This window comes from Pristiophorus japonicus, chromosome 18 (genome assembly GCF_044704955.1).
Source record: "Pristiophorus japonicus isolate sPriJap1 chromosome 18, sPriJap1.hap1, whole genome shotgun sequence".
NCBI lineage: Eukaryota > Metazoa > Chordata > Chondrichthyes > Pristiophoridae > Pristiophorus > Pristiophorus japonicus.
Window position 1 is genome coordinate 38,982,585 of NC_091994.1, and position 20,599 is coordinate 39,003,183.

A 20,599-nucleotide genomic window follows, 5' to 3' on the forward strand; every position below is an offset into this window, starting at 1 on the left:
GACCACCCGATAGACTTAACCTCTGAAACTAAAAGACCCAAGGGGGGAGGTGATGTCATGTATTTCACCATCTTGCAATGACTGTAAGTATGTAACTGTAACTCATGCATACTGTACCTGTACCCTTGTAATGCACACCCTGACCACAGAGAGTGAGCTCCTCACCTGGGCTTCCAGGTATAAAAGGGGAGGAGTCTTGTTGTGCGAGGCCCCTTTGGAAAGAGTGACCATAATATAGTGGAATTCTATATTAGGATGGAGAATGAAACAGTTAATTCAGAGACCATGGTCCAGAACTTAAAGAAGGGTAACTTTGAAGGTATGAGGCGTGAATTGGCCAGGATAGATTGGCGAATGATGCTTAAGGGGTTGACAGTGGAGGGGCAATGGCAGACCGCATGGATGAACTACAACAATTGTACATCCCTGTCTGGCGTAAAAATAAAAAAGGAAAGGTGGCTCAACCGTGGCTATCAAGGGAAATCAGGGATAGTATGAAAGCCAAGGAAGTGGCATACAAATTGGCCAGAAATAGCAACGAACCCGGGGACTGGGAGAAATTTAGAACCCAGCAGAGGAGGACAAAGGGTTTGATTAGGGCAGGGAAAATAGAGTACGAGAGGAAGCTTGCAGGGAACATTAAAATGGACTGCAAAAGCTTCTATAGATTTGTAAAGAGAAAAAGGTTAGTAAAGACAAACGTAGGTCCCCTGCAGTCAGAATCAGGGGAAGTCATAACGGGGAACAAAGAAATGGCAGATCAATTGAACAAGTACTTTGGTTCGGTATTCACTAAGGAGGACACAAACAACCTTCCGGATATAAAAGGGGTCAGAGGGTCTAGTAAGAAGGAGGAACGGAGGGAAATCCTTATTAGTCGGGAAATTGTGTTGGGGGAATTGATGGGATTGAAGGCCAATAAATTCCCAAGGCCTGATGGTCTGCATCCCAGAGTACTTAAGGAGGTGGCCTTGGAAATAGCGGATGCATTGACAGTCATTTTCCAACATTCCATAGACTCTGGATTAGTTCCTATGGAGTGGAGGGTAGCCAATGTAACCCCACTTTTTAAAAAAGGAGGGAGAGAAAACAGGGAATTATAGACCGGTCAGCCTGACATCGGTAGTGGGTAAAATGATGGAATCAATTATTAAGGATGTCATAGCAGCGCATTTGGAAAGAGGTGACATGATAGGTCCAAGTCAGCATGAATTTGTGAAAGGGAAATCATGCTTGACAAATCTTCTGGAATTTTTTGAGGATGTTTCCAATAGAATGGACAAGGGAGAACCAGTTGATGTGGTGTATTTGGACTTTCAGAAGGCTTTCGACAAGGTCCCACACAAGAGATTAATGTGAAAAGTTAAAGCACATGGGATTGGGGGTAGTGTGCTGACGTGGATTGAGAACTGGTTGTCAGACAGGAAGCAAAGAGTAGGAGTAAATGGGTACTTTTCAGAATGGCAGGCACTGACTAGTGGGGTACCGCAAGGTTCTGTGCTGGGGCCCCAGCTGTTTACATTGTACATTAATGATTTAGACGAGGGGATTAAATGTAGTATCTCCAAATTTGCGGATGACACTAAGTTGGGTGGCAGTGTGAGCTGCGAGGAGGATGCTATGAGGCTGCAGAGTGACTTGGATAGGTTAGGTGAGTGGCCAAATGCATGGCAGATGAAGTATAATGTGGATAAATGTGAGGTTATCCACTTTGGTGGTAAAAACAGAGAGACAGACTATTATCTGAATGGTGACAGATTAGGAAAAGGGGAGGTGCAACGAGACCTGGATGTCATGGTACATCAGTCATTGAAAGTTGTCATGCAGGTACAACAGGCGGCGAAGAAGGCAAATAGCATGTTGGCCTTCATAGCGAGAGGATTTGAGTATAGGAGCAGGGAGGTCTTACTGCAGTTGTACAGGGCCTTGGTGAGGCCTCACCTTGAATATTGTGTACAGTTTTGGTCTCCTAACTTGAGGAAGGATGTTCTTGCTATTGAGGGAGTGCAGCAAAGGTTCGCCAGGCTGATTCCCGGGATGACGGGACTGACATATCAAGAAAGATTGGATCAACTGGGCTTGTATTCACTGAAGTTCAGACGAATGAGAGGGGATCTCATAGAAACGTTTAAAATTCTGACGGGTTTAGACAGGGTAGATGCAGGAAGAATGTTCCCAATGTTGGGGAAGTCCAGAACCAGGGGTCACAATCTAAGGATAAAGGGTAAGCAATTTAGGACCGAGATGAGGAGAAACTTCTTCACCCAGAGAGTGGTGAACCTGTGGAATTCTCTACCACAGAAAGTTGTTGAGGCCAGTTCACTAAATATATTCAAAAAGGAGTTAGATGTCGTCCTTACTACTCGGGGGATCAAGGGGTATGGCGAGAAAGCAGGAATGGGGTACTGAAGTTGCATGTTCAGCCATGAACTTATTGAATGGCGGTGCAGGTTTGAAGGGCCGAATGGCCTATTTTCGATGTATCCATGACCCACCCAGGATCATGACTCTTCAGTCCTGGAAATAAAGTGAAGGTCACAGAGTGACCGTGTCTGATATATCCATGCCTCGTGTGAGTTTGTAACAAGGTGCAGAGACATTACAGACCTAATTGCCGGTATTTAAAAAGAATTGTAAATAAGCGAGCAGCCTGCCCGTCTGAGAGAGATGCTGTTTAAATATGTAAATTAGTGTCCTGTCGACCCCCAATTGCAACATGTGCGCTCCTCCTATTTGTACCAGTCACTGAGCGGCCTAACCAGTGGTCCTTAAAGGGATCGCTGTTGGTTGCTCACAAAACACCTAGGGAAACTTGTAATTTTTTTTTTAGGTGGGACCAGAAGGAACAGGAGTGCTCCTCTTCGGCCCTCAAAAGATCCGGCCCGCTGCCAACCACTGTTTCAGGCTAAACTCAAGGGGAGCATCTAATCTCATTCTCTCCATCACAAAGACTGCTGACTTCCAGCTCTGTATTATCATCTGCCACTGAAATCTTTATCTATGCCTTTGCCACCGCTGACTCAATTATTTCAATGTTCTTGCGGCCAGCTTCCCACCCTCCATAAACTTCAGCTCCTTGAAAACTCAACTACCCGTATCTCATTCCACTGATTTACATTGGCTCTTGACCTTCCACCTCTGCTCCCACCCCCGTCAACAACTTTAAAATTTGTGTTCTGATGAATGGTCATCGACCAGAAACGTTAAGTTTGCTTCCTCTCCACAGATGCTGCCTGACCTGCTGAGATTTCCAGCATTTTCTGTTTTTATTCCAGATTCCAGCATCCGTAGTATTTTGCTTTTATATTAGTGTTTAATTCACTGCCACTTCTCTTCTAGGAATGCCAACCTTGAAGAAGTTCTGCTCTTCCCTCAGACGGGATTTCCATTTGTCTCTTTTACTTTTTTCATCTTCTTTGGTTTTGTGTTTCCCTTCTCGTGTTTGATTAAGTATCTGCCAAGACTCGCTTTCACAGCCACATCTCTTTCCTCAGTAACTGTCTCCGCCTTGAACTTAATCCACGTGGATTCTAACTGAAATTCCACGCTTCATGTTTTGGATCCACCCAGGATTATAGATATTTCCGAGATATTCAGCGTTCCTCCAACCACTGCTCTTGCTGCATCCTGGGATCCACATTGAACGCTATGCACCGCCACATGCACACGCTCAACCTCTCTCTTCAGCAGCACCAACTCACTATCTCAAAGCTGTCCTGGTCCGCAGCTCCATTTCATCCTTTGCCTCATCCGGCACTTTAACCAAAAACGTTTTTCCTTCCTTTCAGGTGTCAAGGATCGTAAACTTCAACAACTCTTGGACACCAATGCCCCTCCAGAACCTTCTTTCCCCATTCTTCCCTCTGATCTCATCCCTTCTTCCAATCTCAACCCCTGCTGTGTTTTCACTATCCTCTCTAACCTTTCCCCCTCTGACCGCGAATGATCAGTCCTCAGCAAAGGCCTGAGCTTCATCCCTTTACGCCCCCACCTCAATGAATTTCGAGCTCGGCACGATGCTGAGCTCTTTTTCCGCTGCCTTCGCCTCCGTGCCCACTTCTTCAGCCAGGAGTCTTCCGCCTGCACAGCTGACTCTTTCTCCGGTTTTCAGAATTCTCACTCTACCTGGACCCCTCCCTCTGGCCTCTTACCCTCTCTGGGCCTCTTCCTTGCAAACTGCTGACGGGACATCGGCTGTCTCAATTTCTCTGCTCCCCTCACTTACTCCAACCTACCTCCCTCTGAACTTGCAGCACTCCACTCGCTCAGATCCAACCCTAACCTTGTCATCAAACCTGCTGACAAGGGTGGCGCTGTTGTTGTTTGGTGAACTGACCTCTACCTTGCAGAGGTTAATGGTCAACTCTCTTACACCTCCTCCCACCTTCCCCTGGATTATGACCCCACTACTGAACATTAAGCCATAATTTCCCAGACCGTCACTGACCTCATCTCCTTTGGAGATCTTCCTTCCACAGTTACCAATCTCATAGTTCCCCAACCCCATCTTCTACCTCCTTCCCAAGATCCACAAACAGGACTGCCCCGGTAGACCCATCGTTTCTTGCCCCACAGAGTTTATTTGTTACTATCTCGACTCTATTTTTTTCCCCCTTGTCCACTCTTTTCCCATCTACATCCGTGACTCCTCCGACGCCCTCCATCACTTTAACAGTTTCCAGTTTCCCGATCCCAACTGTCTCCTTTTCACCATGGACGTCCAATCCCTCTACACTTCCATCCTCCATCAGGATGGCCTGAGGGTGCTCCGCTTCTTCCTTGAGCAGAGGCCCATCCAGTCCCCATCCACCACCACCCTCCTCTGCCTGGCTGAACTTGTTCTCACATTGAACAACTTCTCCTTTAGCTCCACTCACTTCCTCCAAATTAAAGGTGTTGCTATGGGAACCCACATGGGTCCTAGCTATACCTGCCTTTTTGTGGGATATGTGGAACATTCTTTGTTCCAGTCCTACTTGGGTCCCCTCCCTCACCTCTTTTTCAGGTACATTGATGACTGTATCAGTGCCGTTTCTTGCTCTCGCCTTGAATTTGAACATTTCATTCACTTTACATCCAATTTCCACCCTTCCCTCACCTTCACATAGTCCATCGCCAACTCTTCCCTTCCCTTCCTTGACTTCTCCGTCTCCGTCTCTGGGGATAGGCTTTCGACCAGTATCCACTATAAGCCCACTGACTCCCACAGCTACCTGGACTGCACTTCCTCCCACCCCGCATCCTGTAAGGACTCCATTCCATTGCATCTGTTCTGACGATGCCACCTTTCACACTAATGCTTTTTTCCTCAACAGAGGATTCCCCTCCGCCATGGTTAACATGGCCCTCGACCATGTCTGTTCTATTTCCCGCACCTCTGCTCTCGCCCTTTCCGTTCCCTCTCAGAACTATGACTGGGTTCCCCTTGTCCTCACCTTTCACCCCACCAGCCTCCACGTTCAATGGATCATCCTCCACCATTTCCACCACCTCCAGAGTGATCCCACCACCAATTACATCTTCCCCTCCCCTCTCAGCATTCTGAAGGGACCACTCCCTCTGCAACACCCTGGTCAATTCTGCAGTCACCCCCAGCATCCCCTCCCCTTCCCACAGCACCTTTCCGTGCACGTGCAGGAGATGCAACACCTGCCCTTTTACCTCCTACCTTCCCACTATCCAGGACCCCGAATACTCCTTCCAGGTGAAACAGTGATTTACTTGTACTTCTTTCAAGTTAGCATACTGTATTCACTGCTCATGATGTGGTCTACTCTACATTGGGGAGACCAAGCGTAGATTGGGTGACTGCTTTGCAGAGCACCTCCGTTCAGCCCGCAAGTGTGACCCTGAGCTTCCGGTTGCCATTCCGGTTTAATTCTCCACTCCATTCCCATTCTGATATCTCCATCCTTGGCCTCCTGCACTGTTCCAATGGAGTTCAATGTAAGCTCAAGGACCAGCACCTCATCTTTCGTTTAGGCACTTTACAACCTTCTGGACTCAACATCGAGTTCAAAAATTTCAGAGCATAACCGCTGCCAATCTTTAACTCCTCTCCCCTCAGAGCCTCTTTCTTTCTTTCTTTCTTTTTTTCTTCTTGTCTCTAATGGCAGTTGGTCATTATCCCATCACTCACACCCTATCTTGACTAATGTTTTTTTAACTCCTGGCATTACCACTTGAATTTGGGCCATCATCCCTTTTGTCTCTCTAATCTCTCCTGTCTTCCACCCTATCACAGACCTTCCCTTTTGTTCTTTCTTCCCCTCCCCCGTTTAGTACTTGTTAAGAATCTGTTCTTTCCGAACACTCTCCAGTTCTGACGAAAAGTCATCGACCCGAAACGTTAACTTTGTCTCCACAGATGCTGCCTGGCCTGCAGAGATTTCCAGCATTTTCTGTTTTTATTTAAAATTTGTAACCCTTCCAATTACTCCTTTCTACTGTGCCTTCAGCCACCTAGAATTCTATCCCATAAGCCCTCCACCTCTCCATCCTCCTTTTAGACTCTCGTTAAAACCCACTTCTGACCAAACTTTTCTTGGGCTCAGCCTCATTTTTCTTCACATTAAAGGTACTAAAGAAATGCAAGTTGTTATTGTATAAAGTGAAAGAAGTAAAAAAGAAGCTGCATTTATATTTCAAGACCTCAGGACTTTCCAATGAAGTATTTTTGAAACATATTCACTGTTGTAATGTAGGGAAACTCAGCAGGCAATTTGAAAACAGCAAGGTCCCAGAAACAGCAATAAGATAAATCTATTTCAGTGGTGGCGTTGAAGGATAAATATTGGCCAAGACATGAGAAGAATTCCCCATCTCGTCCTCGAAGAATGCCGAGGGATCTTTTTACGTCCACGTGAAAGGGCAGACGTGGCCTCGATTTAACATCTCATCAGTAAGACGGCACCTCTGACAGTGCAGTACTAGAGCACCAGCCTCGCTTACGAGCTCAAGTCTTTGGACTGTGCGGATTGAATCCATAACCTTCTGATTTAGACACGAGAGTGCAACAGCTGAGCTAAGGCTGAAGTAAACTCATTTTAATTTGATTTTATATGTTTTAAATTTTAATTTGTTTTAATTGCCGGTTTTAGTGTCCTCCTCCCCTTTTGTAGGGGGCACTTGTAAAATTTATGGTTTTACTGCCAAAAAAAAAAGCCCAAAAAAAAGCAAAACGAAAAAAGGCAGATGGAAATTGTCTGGAGTGTCCCCCAGATCGGGGGGGGGGGCACTTGATTTAATGTTTATTTTTGGTTTCTTCAAAAGAGTTGAAGTAAACTCATTGTGCAGAATTACCACTTCTAAACAGTTCTCCTTCTAGTGTTAAGAATAAAAAGCTCCTTCGGGATGGAGTTCTGACCTATTGTGTTGCATTACAACCAGAACTGAACCTCTTTTTCATAGCTGTTGCCTGCATTACATCAGGCACTCTCTCATACCACGTGAAACTACTGCAGGTCTGAAAATACATTTTACAACCCGGGAGCGTAGTAGTTTTTGAAAAGGTGTAGAATATAATACAAGATTTAGAACCAGAGAAACAGTTAATAAAAGGTTTGAATAGAAGGTTTCAACTATTTATGCTTTGCCCCATAGGGTCTGCGTGTTAATGCAATTTAAAGTTGATATAATTTTCTCTTACTTTCTAAGTTCAGAACATCGAGCAATGAGGGGATTGGGTTAGGGGGAGGGGTCCCTGGAATCTACCGTACTACTGATTTAGGAAAGGAAAGATTCAAGACTATAATTGGTTTGAGAAAGGAATGAGTGATGCTAAACAGCTGCAGCGCAAGTGCGTCTGCTCGCAGGCCAAGAGCCGGATTGGTATTTGAATGATGACGCGTGTGGGGAAGGTATAAATAAGGGCTGCAAGTGGCGCCTGATTTGTGAATGAAATAGTAATAGCGGGAGCAACAAAGTAACCTGGTGCAGAAACCGGCAATCAGCCCGGAGCGGACTGCAACATGAAATACATAATAGGTATCGGAGGGTGAGTATTGCAGGTAAAATGCTTGTTAAAGATAAAAAGCTACCAGTGGTATGGCAGAGAAACGTGTTTACATTTTTTTTCAGTGAAAAGGTTTGCGGCTAAAGTGGGAAACCTGAAGCAAAACTTACGAATCCAGAATTTAAGGTGATATCTATGTTTTTTTTTAAAAAGGATTTAACGGTATTTTATTTTAAAACATTTAAAATCCTACTTTGAGCATTTTGTTAATGAATGCGGTTCATTTACAGTTTAATGGCTGCTAGGTTGATTTTTCAGGCTATTTTAAAAAAATTGTTCTCATTTAATAATTTTAAGGTTAATGTAGCAGTTTAAAATCTAGATTTAAATTTAATCGTAACTCATTTTTTCTCGACTGAAATTTGATAAGCTCAGTTAAACTGGTGTCGTTTTCCCGCTTCTTTTTAAAGAAAAGTGATGAATTGGGTGAGATTATTTTTTTCTTTCGAAGTTTCCCTTCCTCTTGCAGCTGCTGCAAGGGGGGAATAGCTTCTGTTTGTATCCCGCGTTTGTTTTGGTTTGAGTTTTGATTCTCCCGCTCAAACTCTGCTCTGCATGGCGTCAAACTCAAACCAGACTTTGTGACAATAGCTCTAAACCCGCCAGTTACACAAGTCAATTTATTAATGTTGTACAACTGGATAATGGGAGATACATATATCTCATCCTCGTTTATATTTTGAATAAACTCAGACTTCTATTACTTAGCCGCATCAAAATATGGTTTTAATAACTAAATGTCAGTAAATTATCCAGCAAGCGTAGATCATTTTAAACAAGCTAATTTGTGAAGTTTTTAAATGAGCTGACGAGTTTATTCAATTCCAGCGAAAAATCGTTCCTATACATGCGTTCTCCTTATATATTTTGTTTACGGGAGAATTTTTTTGTTTCTCAATATTGAGTGTTTTAACATCACGCGGGGAGGTCAGTTTCGGTTTGAATCTGGCGCCCTTTTTGAAATTCAACTCTTGATCGTTTGCCAAGTTTTTATCTACCGCCCACTAAAACTGCCTGCCCAAGTTGAGTATTTCAGTTAAACCTGTGTTTTCCTACCTTTTTTTAAAATATCGTGTATTTAATATGGGATCTCCTAGTTGTTCATTGACTTTTTGTGCTGACCTTCCAGTGTAACCAACGGTGGAAAAACCTCTCTGACGAATAGAATTAGCCGAACATTACCAAACTGCTGTGTAGTACATCAGGATGACTTTTTCAAGGTGAACACAACTTTTTTCTATTTTGAACATTTAGCTCTCAATTTGAAAAATATACAAAACATGCGGATTGCCTTTATTGTAATTTGAAGTAGGAATTGATGAAACTTACTACCTAAAATCCTAACGTACTGAAGGAGTGAAATGTTTGGTGAAGGTTGCAGTCGGGTTAAATGACTCAGTGACCTGATGGATTTAATATGTTGCTATTTGGCATGCCTCAAAGACACTTGTAATACATGAATCATGTGTGCTGTGCTGGGGGGAATTTGTGCCTGCAATTAAGTTCTGGTATTACTACATAATCTACTAATTTGTCTCCTTTCTGATATACCATCAGGCAATACCCTGTGACACTTCACTTCTTAAAGTACACCTCAGGATTGGGACCTGATGGCCGATTGGGAAAATACATTGCCTTGTGTATTAAACCAATAGACCAAGGAAGTTATGGGTGTGATCCCTGGTCTGTACTAGCTGAGCTCAGCCAAGGGGTGATGTTGGGGGATACTCTAATTGGCTTTGGTGCCCTTGAATGGGTGAAGAGGGTGGTAAGAATCAGCCACAGTTCCTACTCCTGATTGTTATCTGACTTTTACTGAGAAGTGTGCCGAGTGAAGGACAGGTTGTGATTGGCCATAATGGGAAAACACAGCCTGCTGACACAATGTCACGCTTCATGTGGGAGGAATGGCCACTGGTGAAGTACTGGAAGGCTACTGTTTCCAGTGGAACCATACCCTGAGCAAGAATTGGGACTTTTGGGAGAGTAGGCATAAGAGTGATGTCTGATTCCCTATCTTGTAATGTGTAAATGTATATTTGCAGCCATGTTTTTATGATCACTATTTCAGACACCAGATCAAATAGAAGTTGGGGAAGATGGATTTAAACAATGGGATGGTAAGAATGGTATTGGTTGCAGGCAGTGACTTTTTCTAAATGAACTACGTTGACATTTATTTAACCTTGTGTTAGTCCTTTCGGTAATCTGCTGGGTTTTTTTTGACCTTCAGTGATCACAGCCCTCGACATGGAGGCGATGATGAGTACTGTCAACGCCTGGATTGACAACCCATTTAAGTTTGCCCGATCGCACGGAGTGAACGTCACTCCAGCCTCCGATGAGCAGAGCGATCCAGAGAAAGGAGTGCATATATTGATAGTGGAAGGGTTCCTGTTGTATAACTACAGGTGCAGTTTTCTGGAACTCACTATTTCAGTTTGCGAAAGCAGGGTTTATAAAGTACCGTGTGAAATTTTCATGCTACTGCATGGATTTCAGTAAAACATAAAGGAGGCTGTGAACCTTTTTATACTGTGTCCACTTGAACTGAAGTGCCCACCAGTAGGATTCTGGAGTGCAAACTTGCTGGAGAGCATGTGGACTGTATAAACATCTTGGGGTGAAGTATTAGTGGTTACTGATCTCAGTGGTGGCAACAATTTGAGGTGATTAAGAGCATTGCACAGAAATATTGTTTGTGATTTTAAAAAAATAATTATTTCCTGCATTATATTGCCATTGATACCCAATGTAAACCCAGCCACAACACTTGGCTTATGGAAAATAGACAGAAAAATGATTCTATTGGAGTTTGTAGTTTCAAGTTCCATTGTGGAATCTACGATCTTGGCCACAAATTTTTAAACTAACTTCTATAGTCCTGGCAATTGATGAAACATTTGTTTTATCCAAGTCATATTTACAGTGCCTGTTTGGATCATCATAAGTCAACTTGTGGTTCTGAAGACCAATCATTTGTAATGATTTAAAATGCTTATCAGACAGTCTTAAGTTGAAGCTGATCTTGTCAATTTTCATTTAACCATTTGATTTGTTTCTCCCCAGACCGTTGGTTAAAATTTTTGATCGATGCTACTTCTTGTCCATTCCACATGAAGAATGCAAGAGAAGGAGGAGGTAACTGACTACTTATCATGGTTGGTTGTTTAAACAATCAGTCAGCAATCCAGTCAACTGAGTAAGCAAGAAATACATGTAATTTCTTCTTTGAGACAAGTTCAACCAAACTAACTGAGGTTACTATCTTCTTCCAGTACAAGGAATTATACAGTTCCTGATCCACCTGGTTTGTTTGATGGGCATGTGTGGCCGATGTACCTAAAGCACAGGAAAGAGATGGAGGCCAGCAATGTTGATGTTGGTAGGTGACTCTGCATACTGTACTAAAAGGGATTGAATCAGCACTTGAACGGACCTGCTCCATACTGAAGGCAATGTAAATTGCTAGATTGTGGCAAAGGTGTTTTTGCCAGCTGAACATGAGGATTTGACACTTTAGATGTCCAGAACTGAGAAACCATGGGCAACTCTTGCGTTCAAATGACAACTGTTAAGTTTTTACTTACTTGCTTTGCTTTTTTTAAATTGGGTGGGGGGGGGTTGAAAATTATGGTGAAATATTTTGGGGTCCAATAGGCCTACCATCTGCTAATGCTGCTCATGCTCTCTCTCGACTTACTAGCCTGGACCTCCTGTCAACATTAGGATGAAGGAGTTTCCAGCCTGGGGTACTCTGGTCATGGCTCCCTCTTATGCTGGTGTCCTTTTGGGCTCTGTTCCAAATGGAGCCCCACAGACACTGGCTGGGACTTGGTACCTGCAAGTCCAGAATCATCAGATGCCTGACACTCATGATTCTTACTGGCTAGAAAGAACACAATTAATACTCCATTTCATTTCTAGTGTATCTGAATGGTTTGAAGTCAAAGGAAGAAATCTATCAACAAGTACATGAGGAGATTCAAAACCAGATCCTGAATTGTTCATAGGTAACTACAGAACAGCTCATTATTCATGGGTATTCCTACTTTTGATTAGTTTGCCCATTTTAATTGGTTTTGGTCTTTTTTTTCTCTTTCAGGATTTGTGGTGTACTGAAGATTTGTATGAAAAACAAGAAGTTGTAAATAGTTGAATGACTGCTAGAAACATTTTCCCCCTAGAATTGCCCTGTTAGCATTATATTAGTTTATGTTTAGCAGTAATAATTTTCTGTATATAGTTTGGACATGGTTTAAGTTATTTCAATCTGTCAGTAATGGCAGGTTTTTTGATGCTTTGAGAACTCTCAAGTATAATACATTTTTTTATTAACTTGGTCAGTTGTGTAACTATTGTAACTTTTTACCTGATAATCCTGTACAGTTGATGAATAATGTACACATGCCTAAAGTGTTGTCTATCAATTGGAATATTCCATTATGCCTTTTTGTATTTATGTTACTGTAACTGTCAGTTTTTTGCCTTCAGTCTACCAACTGCTTCTATATGGACTTTCCTATTTGCCCACTTACACTCAAGCTATACATTATCATTTTATATCTAGGAAGATATCATCTTCCTATGAACAGCTCAGAAATGTACTTGCATGTTGTCACTTCTACTACCAGAAAATAGAAGATTGGCTCAACTATCACCAACAGTTAAATGTCCTCTAGGAGCCCACGTTAGTGCAAATGTGAGCGTAGACAATATGTTGGTTGGGGCTTGGGAAGAGAGATGATATCTTCAGCGTTCACCATGACCTTTGCAGTAGAGGGGTTGGGCAGTGCTCCATACTCCACTGGAGTGTGTCTAAATGGGGTTGAACCCAAACCTGACTGAGGCCACATGTGACAATTTGCTATGACCATTGGATTCAGTTGCCTTCACGAATGCAGAACAATTGTGCCTTCTTTCCTTGAAGGCAAAAGCACATGCACTTTAGTTCCACTTACCTATTTGCAGCAAATTAATTGTACACTACATGGTCCAATGTGACTATGTTCATAAAAGAAACCCTGGGCATTTCCTTGGGTTCTCCTGAGTGATTACTGTAAATTTGGTGGAAATCCTGTTTGTCTATCTGGGACTTCTGCCATTAGTTTAAGGGGGTGAATCCCAAGCAGTGCCATGGGAAAACTTGTTTAATTGTTTTAAAGTTGGATGTTGCCACATTGTTATTGGTATGTTGTATCCAGAGCAGTAATGTTGGAGAAATATGAACAGCTCAGAAATGTACTTGCATGTTGTCACTTCTACTACCAGAAAATAGAAGATTGGCTCAACTATCACCAACAGTTAAAATGGTGTTTGTGAGGGAAAATAGGAGATAAAACAAAATGGGATTGAGAATCAAAAAAGAGGAAAAGGGCAGTATGAGGATAAGAGTTTGAAAAACATAATAGTTTAAATTTAAAAACCTCTCAGTCTGTTAATGGTTGCATTATGTAACTTCAATCTGTCACTTAATCCAAAGTCTAATTTAGAAATGCAGAACCACATGAGGCTTGGCTGCAACATCCATGAGCTGTTAAGTAGCTCTGACATAAGTAGAATGACCACTTGGACTGGGATATGTTGCCAGTAGAGTTGTTCAGCAGCCATAACACTTTTGGTAGAGGAGAATTGGGTTCATTATCATATAGTTTATTTTCATATCATTTTTTTTCTCTGCCGTAGTGTTCAATTGCAACGGTTAGATTACAACCTTGAAGTGATACTTGGGAAGTTTAAACTTAGTTTGCAGTGGCTAAACTGCTGCTAATTTGGCACTAAATTGTAACTCGCTCAAGCTATCTAACACTTAAGTATTAACAGGTCCTCCTCATTGTTCACTGTAAATGTTGAGTCTGAGACCCACAACTGCTGCTGTTAATCCTCTGTTTTCAGGATATTAAGGGTAGAGAGAAACTATTTCTGCTGATTGGAGAATCTAGGGGGCATAGACTAAAAAAATTAGTCAGATCTTTTAGGAGTGAAATTAGGAAACATTTCACTACATGGTTGAAGTTTGGAACTCTCGTCCACAAACAGCAATTGATGCTAGGTTAATTGTTTTTTAAATTGAAGATTGTTAGCTTTTGTTAACTTAATGTATTGTGGGATATGGGTAAATATGGAGTTAGATCACACATCAGTCATGATTTTAGTGAATGGTGGAACAGGCTTGGGGGATGATTGGCCTACTTCTGTTCCAATGGTCCTCGGGCAAGAGTGCAGGAACACAAAGGAGTCATTCTGTTTTCCTGTGAGGGGTCTGAAATGAGCTAGCTTTCTGCCTGATGGCTGGCTTTTGTATAGTTTTTTTGTTAACTAATGGCATTGTGGGATATGGGCAAATATGAGTTAGATCACAGATCAGCCATGGTCTCATTGACTAGTGGCACAGGCTCAGGCAGATGATTAGCCTATTCCTGTTTCAATGGTCTTCAGGCAAGAGTGCAGGAACATACAATGTTTTCCTGTGAGGGGTCTGAAATGAATTGGCTTTCTGCCTGATGGCTGGCTTTTGTATATTCAGTTCCTGCTTCCTCATATTTTACAAGTCATTCAAACCCCTTTTGTGGGTTATAGCATCTGAAACCATGAATTTATCTATTTTCCCCCTCTGTTTAGTCACATCTCCAACCCCCACCTCCCCAACCCCCACCATTCATCTCCTGTTGCTATCCTTCCCCAGACAATTAACATCCTTATATCCACCCATAATCTCTTCTAGATTTGCCCTTCCCTACTTCTGCAATCTGCTTGAGTTATGTGTCTGTCTTCAGCTTCTAATTCCCTCCACCACTACCCCACCCCACCCCCCATCTGCACCTGCTCCTTCATCCATTTCCCATAATGCATCTGTAGCTAGGTGTGCACATGCCCAATGCCCTCCCAAGTTCTGAGGTGTCTATTTGAGCTCAGTTGCGGAAAAATTGACAGATTTCCTGCATTTGCAGTTCTTCCATCTGATTAGGGGGAGGGAGGCCTGCAGCACTAGGCTGCAGAGGGGAGGGAGGGATTAAATGGGGGTAGTTGGGGGCTGGACCAGAATGTTGGAGGGGGAAGGGGAAAGAGAACAGGGCCAGCATTGGGGTGGAAGGGAAAGAACATCAAGGGGCCTGGAGAATGATTTTGTTTTGGGGAGGGCCTGGGAAGGTAATTGAATGCTGTAAAGTCCTTACACATTACCACAAATCCACACGAGGCACATTCTATGCACAAGGTCACTCTGACCTGCACCTTTATTCACAGGACCAAGAAGTGATGACCGTGTGTGGGACCTCTCTTTATATACCTGGATGACCTGGTGAGCAGTGTCTCCCACAAGTTCACCCCCTGTGGTCAATGTGTGCATTTCTCAAGTATTGCAGTGTTGTTACATGAAGGTTACATACATGACATCACCTGTCTTCCTCCCCAACACCTTATTGGGATCACAGGTTAGGTCTTTCGGGTGGTTTGCGCTCCCTCGTGGAGGGTCGCAGTTGGGGCTCTGGCTGTTGAGCCTTGGCTTGCGTGTCTGTCCCCTGTGGTGATTCCGGGCTGACCGCAGGGACTGCATGCTGCTGAATGTTCTTGTTGCTCGTTCACTGGTGGTGGTGTGAATACTATCATGATTTCCCCCAGGTTCCTCAGAGTCCATGCTGAACCTTTTTTTTTAACTTGGTCCAAATGCTTGCGGCATATCTGCCCATTGTTAAGTTTAACCACGATGACCCTATTCCCCTCTTTGTCTATTACAGTACCCTCAAGCCATTTGGGCCCCAAAGTGTGATTGAGAACAAATATGGGGTCACCAATTTCTATGCATCTCCCCTATGAATTACAGTCCTGGTACTCATTTTGAAACTGGTGCTTGCCTTCCACAATGTCGGACAAGATGGGATGAATGAGGGACAGCCGAGATTTGAGTACATTTCATAAGGTGCTCCATGGACGGGACGCCCGTGAGCAAGTGTGGGTGGGACCTATAGGCCAGCAGGAGGTGCGATAGACGGCACTGAAGGGAGGGACTTTGAATCCTGAGCATACCCCGTTTTATGATTTGGACCACGCGTTCTGCCTGGCCATTGGAGGCTGGCTTGAACGGTGCGGTCCTGACATGGTTGATGCCATTACCTGACATGAACTACCAGAATTCATAGCTAGTGAAGCGTGGGCCATTTTGCTAACAAGGATGTCCGGCAAACCGTGGGTCGCAAAGCCTGCATGTAGACTCTCCACAGTGGTGGGTGTCATGCACGAATTCAAAATGATGCACTCGATCCATTTTGAGTACACATCAACCACGATGAGAAACATTTTCCCCATGAACGGACCCGCATAGTCTATGTGAATGTGTGACCATGGCCTGGTGGACCAGGGCCACGGGCTGAGTGGAGCCTCCTTGGGGGCATTTCCCAGCTGGGCACACGCCGTGTACCTGCGAACACAGTGTTCCAGGTCTGAATCAATTCCTGGCCACCAAACGTGACTGGGCAATGGCCTTCATCAGCACAATGCCTGGGTGCTTGCTGTGGTGTTCCCTGATGAAAGCTTCCCTGCCCCTCTGGGGCATGGCTGCCCCATAGTAGGCAGTCGGCTTGGATGGAGAGCTCATCCATCCGCCTGTGAAATGGTCTGACCTCCTCAGGGTATGCTCTGTGTACGGGCGCCCAATCCTGAGTAAGGACACATTTCTTAATCAAAGATTAGTTGGGGGTGGGGGGGAATCTCTGTTGGTCCAGATTTTGATCTAGCAGGCTGTGATGGGGGAGCCTGCGCTGTAAAATGCATCAACAGCCATGACCATTTCAGCGCTTTGCTCCGCTGCCCTTTCAGTGGTGGCCAGTGGAAGCTTGCTGAGTGCAGCAGTGCAATTTTCAGTGCCGGATGGCATAGCCATACGCAGCCAGTGTGAGAGCCCATCGCTGTATGCGAGCTAACGCATTTGCATTGACAGCCTTGCTGTCTGACAACAGGGATGTTAACGGCTTGTGGTCCATTTCTAATTCGAACCTCCTGCCAAAATGGTACAGGTGCATCTTTTTCACTCCATAGACACATGCGAGTGCTTCCTTCTCAACCATCCCATATCCACGTTCTGCATGAGAGAGCGACCTGGAGGCATAAGCCACAGGTTGTAGTTGCCCCTCAGCATTGTACTGCTGCAACACACACCCAACCCCATACTGTGACGCATCACATGTCAGAACCAATTTCTTACAGGGGTTGTACAAGGTCAACAACTTATTTGAACAGAGTTAGGTTACGTGCCCGATTGAAAGCCCGTTCTCGACAGTACCCCCAAAACCAATTGCACCCCTTACGCAGGAGCACGTGTAGTGGCTCCAACAATGTGCTTAAGTTTGGCAGAACGTTCCTGAAATTGTTCAGGAGTCCCAGAAATGAATGCAACTCCGATGTGTTGCAGGGCCTGGGCGCTCGTCGAATCGCCTGTTTTGGATTCGGTGGGCCGAATCCCCTCTGCAGCAACCCTCCTGCCCAGAAACTCGACTTCGGGAGCCAAAAACACACTTGGGTTTCTTGAGTCACAGGCCTACTCGGTCCAGTTGGCGTAGCACCTCTTCCAGGTTGTGGAGATGTTCCTCAGTGTCCCGACCCGTGATGAGGATATTGTCCTGGAATATGATTGTTCCAGGAATGGATTTGAGCAAGTTTTCCATGTTTCTTTGAAAGATTGCGGTCGCTGATTGAATGCCAAACAGGCACCTGTTGTAAACAAATAGTCCCTTGTGCGTGGTGATTGTGGTCGAGTTTGGATTCGTCAGCCAGTTCTTGGGTCATGTAGGCTGAAGTGAGGTCCAACTTGGTGAACAACTTGCCAGTGTGGCAAAAAGATCCTCGGCTCTTGGAAGCGGGTATTGGTCTTGTAGGGACACCTGGTTGACAGTGGCCGAGCCATCCGTTTTTAGGATGGGAACAATGGGACTTGCACAGTCGCTGAATTCAACAGGCGAGATGATGTCCTCTCTCAGCAAACGGACCAATTCGCTTTCAATTTTCTCCCGCATCACATACGGCACAGCTCTAGCTTTGTGATGCACTGGTCTGGTGTCTGGGGTGATGTGAATCACTACTTTGGTACCTTTGAATGTCCTGACGCCAGTTTGGAATAGCATGAACTTCGCTCCACAGATGACACTGTGTGCACATCCCCCCATTTCCAGTTCATCTCAGCTAACCAGCTCCTCCCCAACAGTGCCGGACCATTGCCCGGGACAATCCAGAGCGGCAGCCGGTTCACTGATCCATTGTGTGTGACAGCTAACATTGCATTGCCTAGCACTGGAATGATTTCTTTGGTGTACGTCCATAATTGAGTCTTATGAGTGACTGGCTGGCCCCCGTGTCCAGCTCCATGTGTACTGGGATGCCACTTAATAGGACCTTCATCATCATAGGTGGCCTTTTGGTATATGAGCTGTGAATGTTTGCTACATGAACCCGCTGAACTTCAGCGTCCATTGATTTGCCCCATGCGTCATCCTGCCTCGCAGACCCCTCTTCTGGTCCATCCACCTCGTAAATTAACCTGGTCGCAGGCTTCCTGCACACTCTGGCTAAATGGCCAGTGAGGTTACAATTTCTGCAGGCGAACTGTTGAAACCTGCAAGTCCTAGCAGCATGTCTGCCCCCACACCTCCAGCAATGAACTGAGATTCCCATTGTTGTGAACAAAAGAGCTGTTACCAGGCATTCCTCGCTGATTGTCCCTTTGATTGCTCTTGAGCACCCTGTTAGTGGGTGTCAATGGCCCCATCCCAGACGCATTGTCCACTGGGATGGCATAAATGTCCGTTCAGCCTGCCATTGTCTTGTGTTTAAAACCTGTTCTGGGGTCTATTGCTGCTTGGGGTGTGTCGAACCGCCCTTGCCTGCCTGCTGGGCTCTGAGTCGTGTTAGGAAAAGGGGAGGTGCAATGAGACCTGGGTGTCATGGCACATCAGTCATTGAAGGTTGGCATGCAGGTACAGCAGGCAGTTAAGAAAGCAAATGGTATGTTGGCCTTCATAGCGAGGGGATTTGAGTACAGGGGCAGGGAGGTGTTGCTACAGTTGTACAGGGCCTTGGTGAGGCCACATCTGGAGTATTGTGTACAGTTTTGGTCTCCTAACTTGAGGAAGGACATTCTTGCTATTGAGGGAGTGCAGCAAAGGTTCACCAGACTGATTCCCGGGATGGCGGGACTGACATCAAGAAAGACTGGATCAACTGGGCTTGTATTCACTGGAGTTCAGAAGAATGAGAGGGGATCTCATAGAAACGTTTAAAATTCTGACGGGTTTAGACAGGTTAGATGCAGGAAGAATGTTCCCAATGTTGGGAAAGTCCAGAACCAGGGGTCACAGTCTAAGGATAAGGGGAAAGCCATTTAGGACCGAGATGAGAAACTTCTTCACCCAGAGAGTGGTGAACCTGTGGAATTCTCTACCACAGAAAGTTGTTGAGGCCAATTCACTAAATATATTCAAAAAGGAGTTAGATGTAGTCCTTACTACTAGGGGAATCAAGGGGTATGGCGAGAAAGCAGGAATGGGGTACTGAAGTTGCATGTTCAGCCATGAACTCATTGAATGGTGGTGCAGGCTCGAAGGGTCGAATGTTCTATGATATTGACCCACTGATCCATTGCCATGTTGGAGTCAGGGTTGCGCGCATATATTATCTTGGTTTCCTTTTCCCCCACCATAAAAGTCTGAGCCAGCAACGCCGCCGCTTCCAAGGTCAAGTCCTTGGTCTTGATTAACTTTCTGAAAATCCCGGCATGACCGATGCCCTCAACAAAGAAATCCCTTAGCATCTCCCCCCTGCAGGCATCTGAACTTACAGAGGCTGGGCAAGCGCCGGAGGTCGGCAACGAAGTCCGGTATACTCTGTCCTTCCCAACGTCAGTGGGTATAAAATCTGTGTCGGGCCATGTGTATGCTGCTCATCGGTTTGAGATGCTCACTGATTAGTTTGCTGAGCTCTTCAAAGGTTTTGTCCGCCGGCTTCTCTGGTGCTAGCAGGTCTTTCATGAGCGCCTAAGTCTTAGATCCACAACTGGTCAGTAGATGAGCCCTTCGCTTGTCGTCTGCTGCATCTCCCAGCCAGTCCTTTGTGACAAAGCTCTGCTGAAGCCTCTCAATGAAATCGTCCCAGTCCTCACCAACACAGTACCGTTCCTCTATGCTACCGGTGGCCATTCTCGTGGGTCGTTGATTCCCGTTTCTCGTCACCACTGTAAAGTCCTTACACAATACCACAAATCCACATGAGGCACATTCTATGGACAAGGTCACTCTGTGACCTGCACCTTTATTCACAGAACCAAGAAGTGATGACCTCCCTTTATATACCTGGATGACTAGGTGAGGAGTATCTCCCACAATGTGTGCATTTCTCAAGTATATACAGTTTTGCAGTGTTGTTACATGAAGCTTACATACATGACAGATGCCTCGTGGTGGTCTCCAATTGTGTGGGGCGGGGGAGGGAGGTTAGGCAGGGATGCTGGTATAAAGGCACTTATCACCTGGATCTAGCAGTCCCCTCCTATTAGCTGCCGGGTTTGTCAAGGGAACTGCAAACGCTGACCAGCCACAGTTG

At 44.9% G+C, this 20,599-nt stretch overlaps 1 protein-coding gene and 1 long non-coding RNA gene across 4 annotated transcripts in view; one reads left to right on the forward strand and one right to left on the reverse strand.

Annotated features, from left to right (window-relative positions):
* Positions 1-20,599, reverse strand: part of LOC139229213 (uncharacterized) — an 89,453-nt gene that overhangs the window by 19,836 nt on the left and 49,018 nt on the right. The window lies entirely within an intron of this gene.
* mibp (muscle-specific beta 1 integrin binding protein) lies at positions 7,875-13,311 on the forward strand. 3 transcript variants are annotated; one of them, XM_070859906.1, is made up of 8 exons: positions 7,875-7,996; positions 9,144-9,234; positions 10,086-10,134; positions 10,248-10,425; positions 11,084-11,155; positions 11,293-11,399; positions 11,942-12,027; positions 12,120-13,311. In XM_070859906.1, exons 1-7 carry the CDS (start codon positions 7,971-7,973, stop codon positions 12,025-12,027), a joined length of 609 nt encoding a protein of 202 aa, XP_070716007.1. In that variant the 5' UTR covers positions 7,875-7,970; the 3' UTR covers positions 12,120-13,311. The 3 variants fall into 3 exon arrangements, with proteins under 3 accessions (XP_070716007.1, XP_070716008.1, XP_070716009.1); XM_070859907.1 differs by having other exon boundaries at positions 7,904-8,009; XM_070859908.1 differs by lacking the exon at positions 10,086-10,134 and having other exon boundaries at positions 7,904-8,009.

What these genes read in the sequence shown, in the direction of transcription:
- mibp (XM_070859906.1), top strand. Translation starts at nt 7,971, where the DNA reads ATGAAATACATAATAGGTATCGGAGG. An exon ending in TGGATTTAAACAATGGGATG is followed by an intron (nt 10,135 to 10,247) that starts GTAAGAATGGTA and finishes TTTGACCTTCAG; the next exon opens with TGATCACAGCCCTCGACATG. An exon ending in GAATGCAAGAGAAGGAGGAG is followed by an intron (nt 11,156 to 11,292) that starts GTAACTGACTAC and finishes ATCTTCTTCCAG; the next exon opens with TACAAGGAATTATACAGTTC.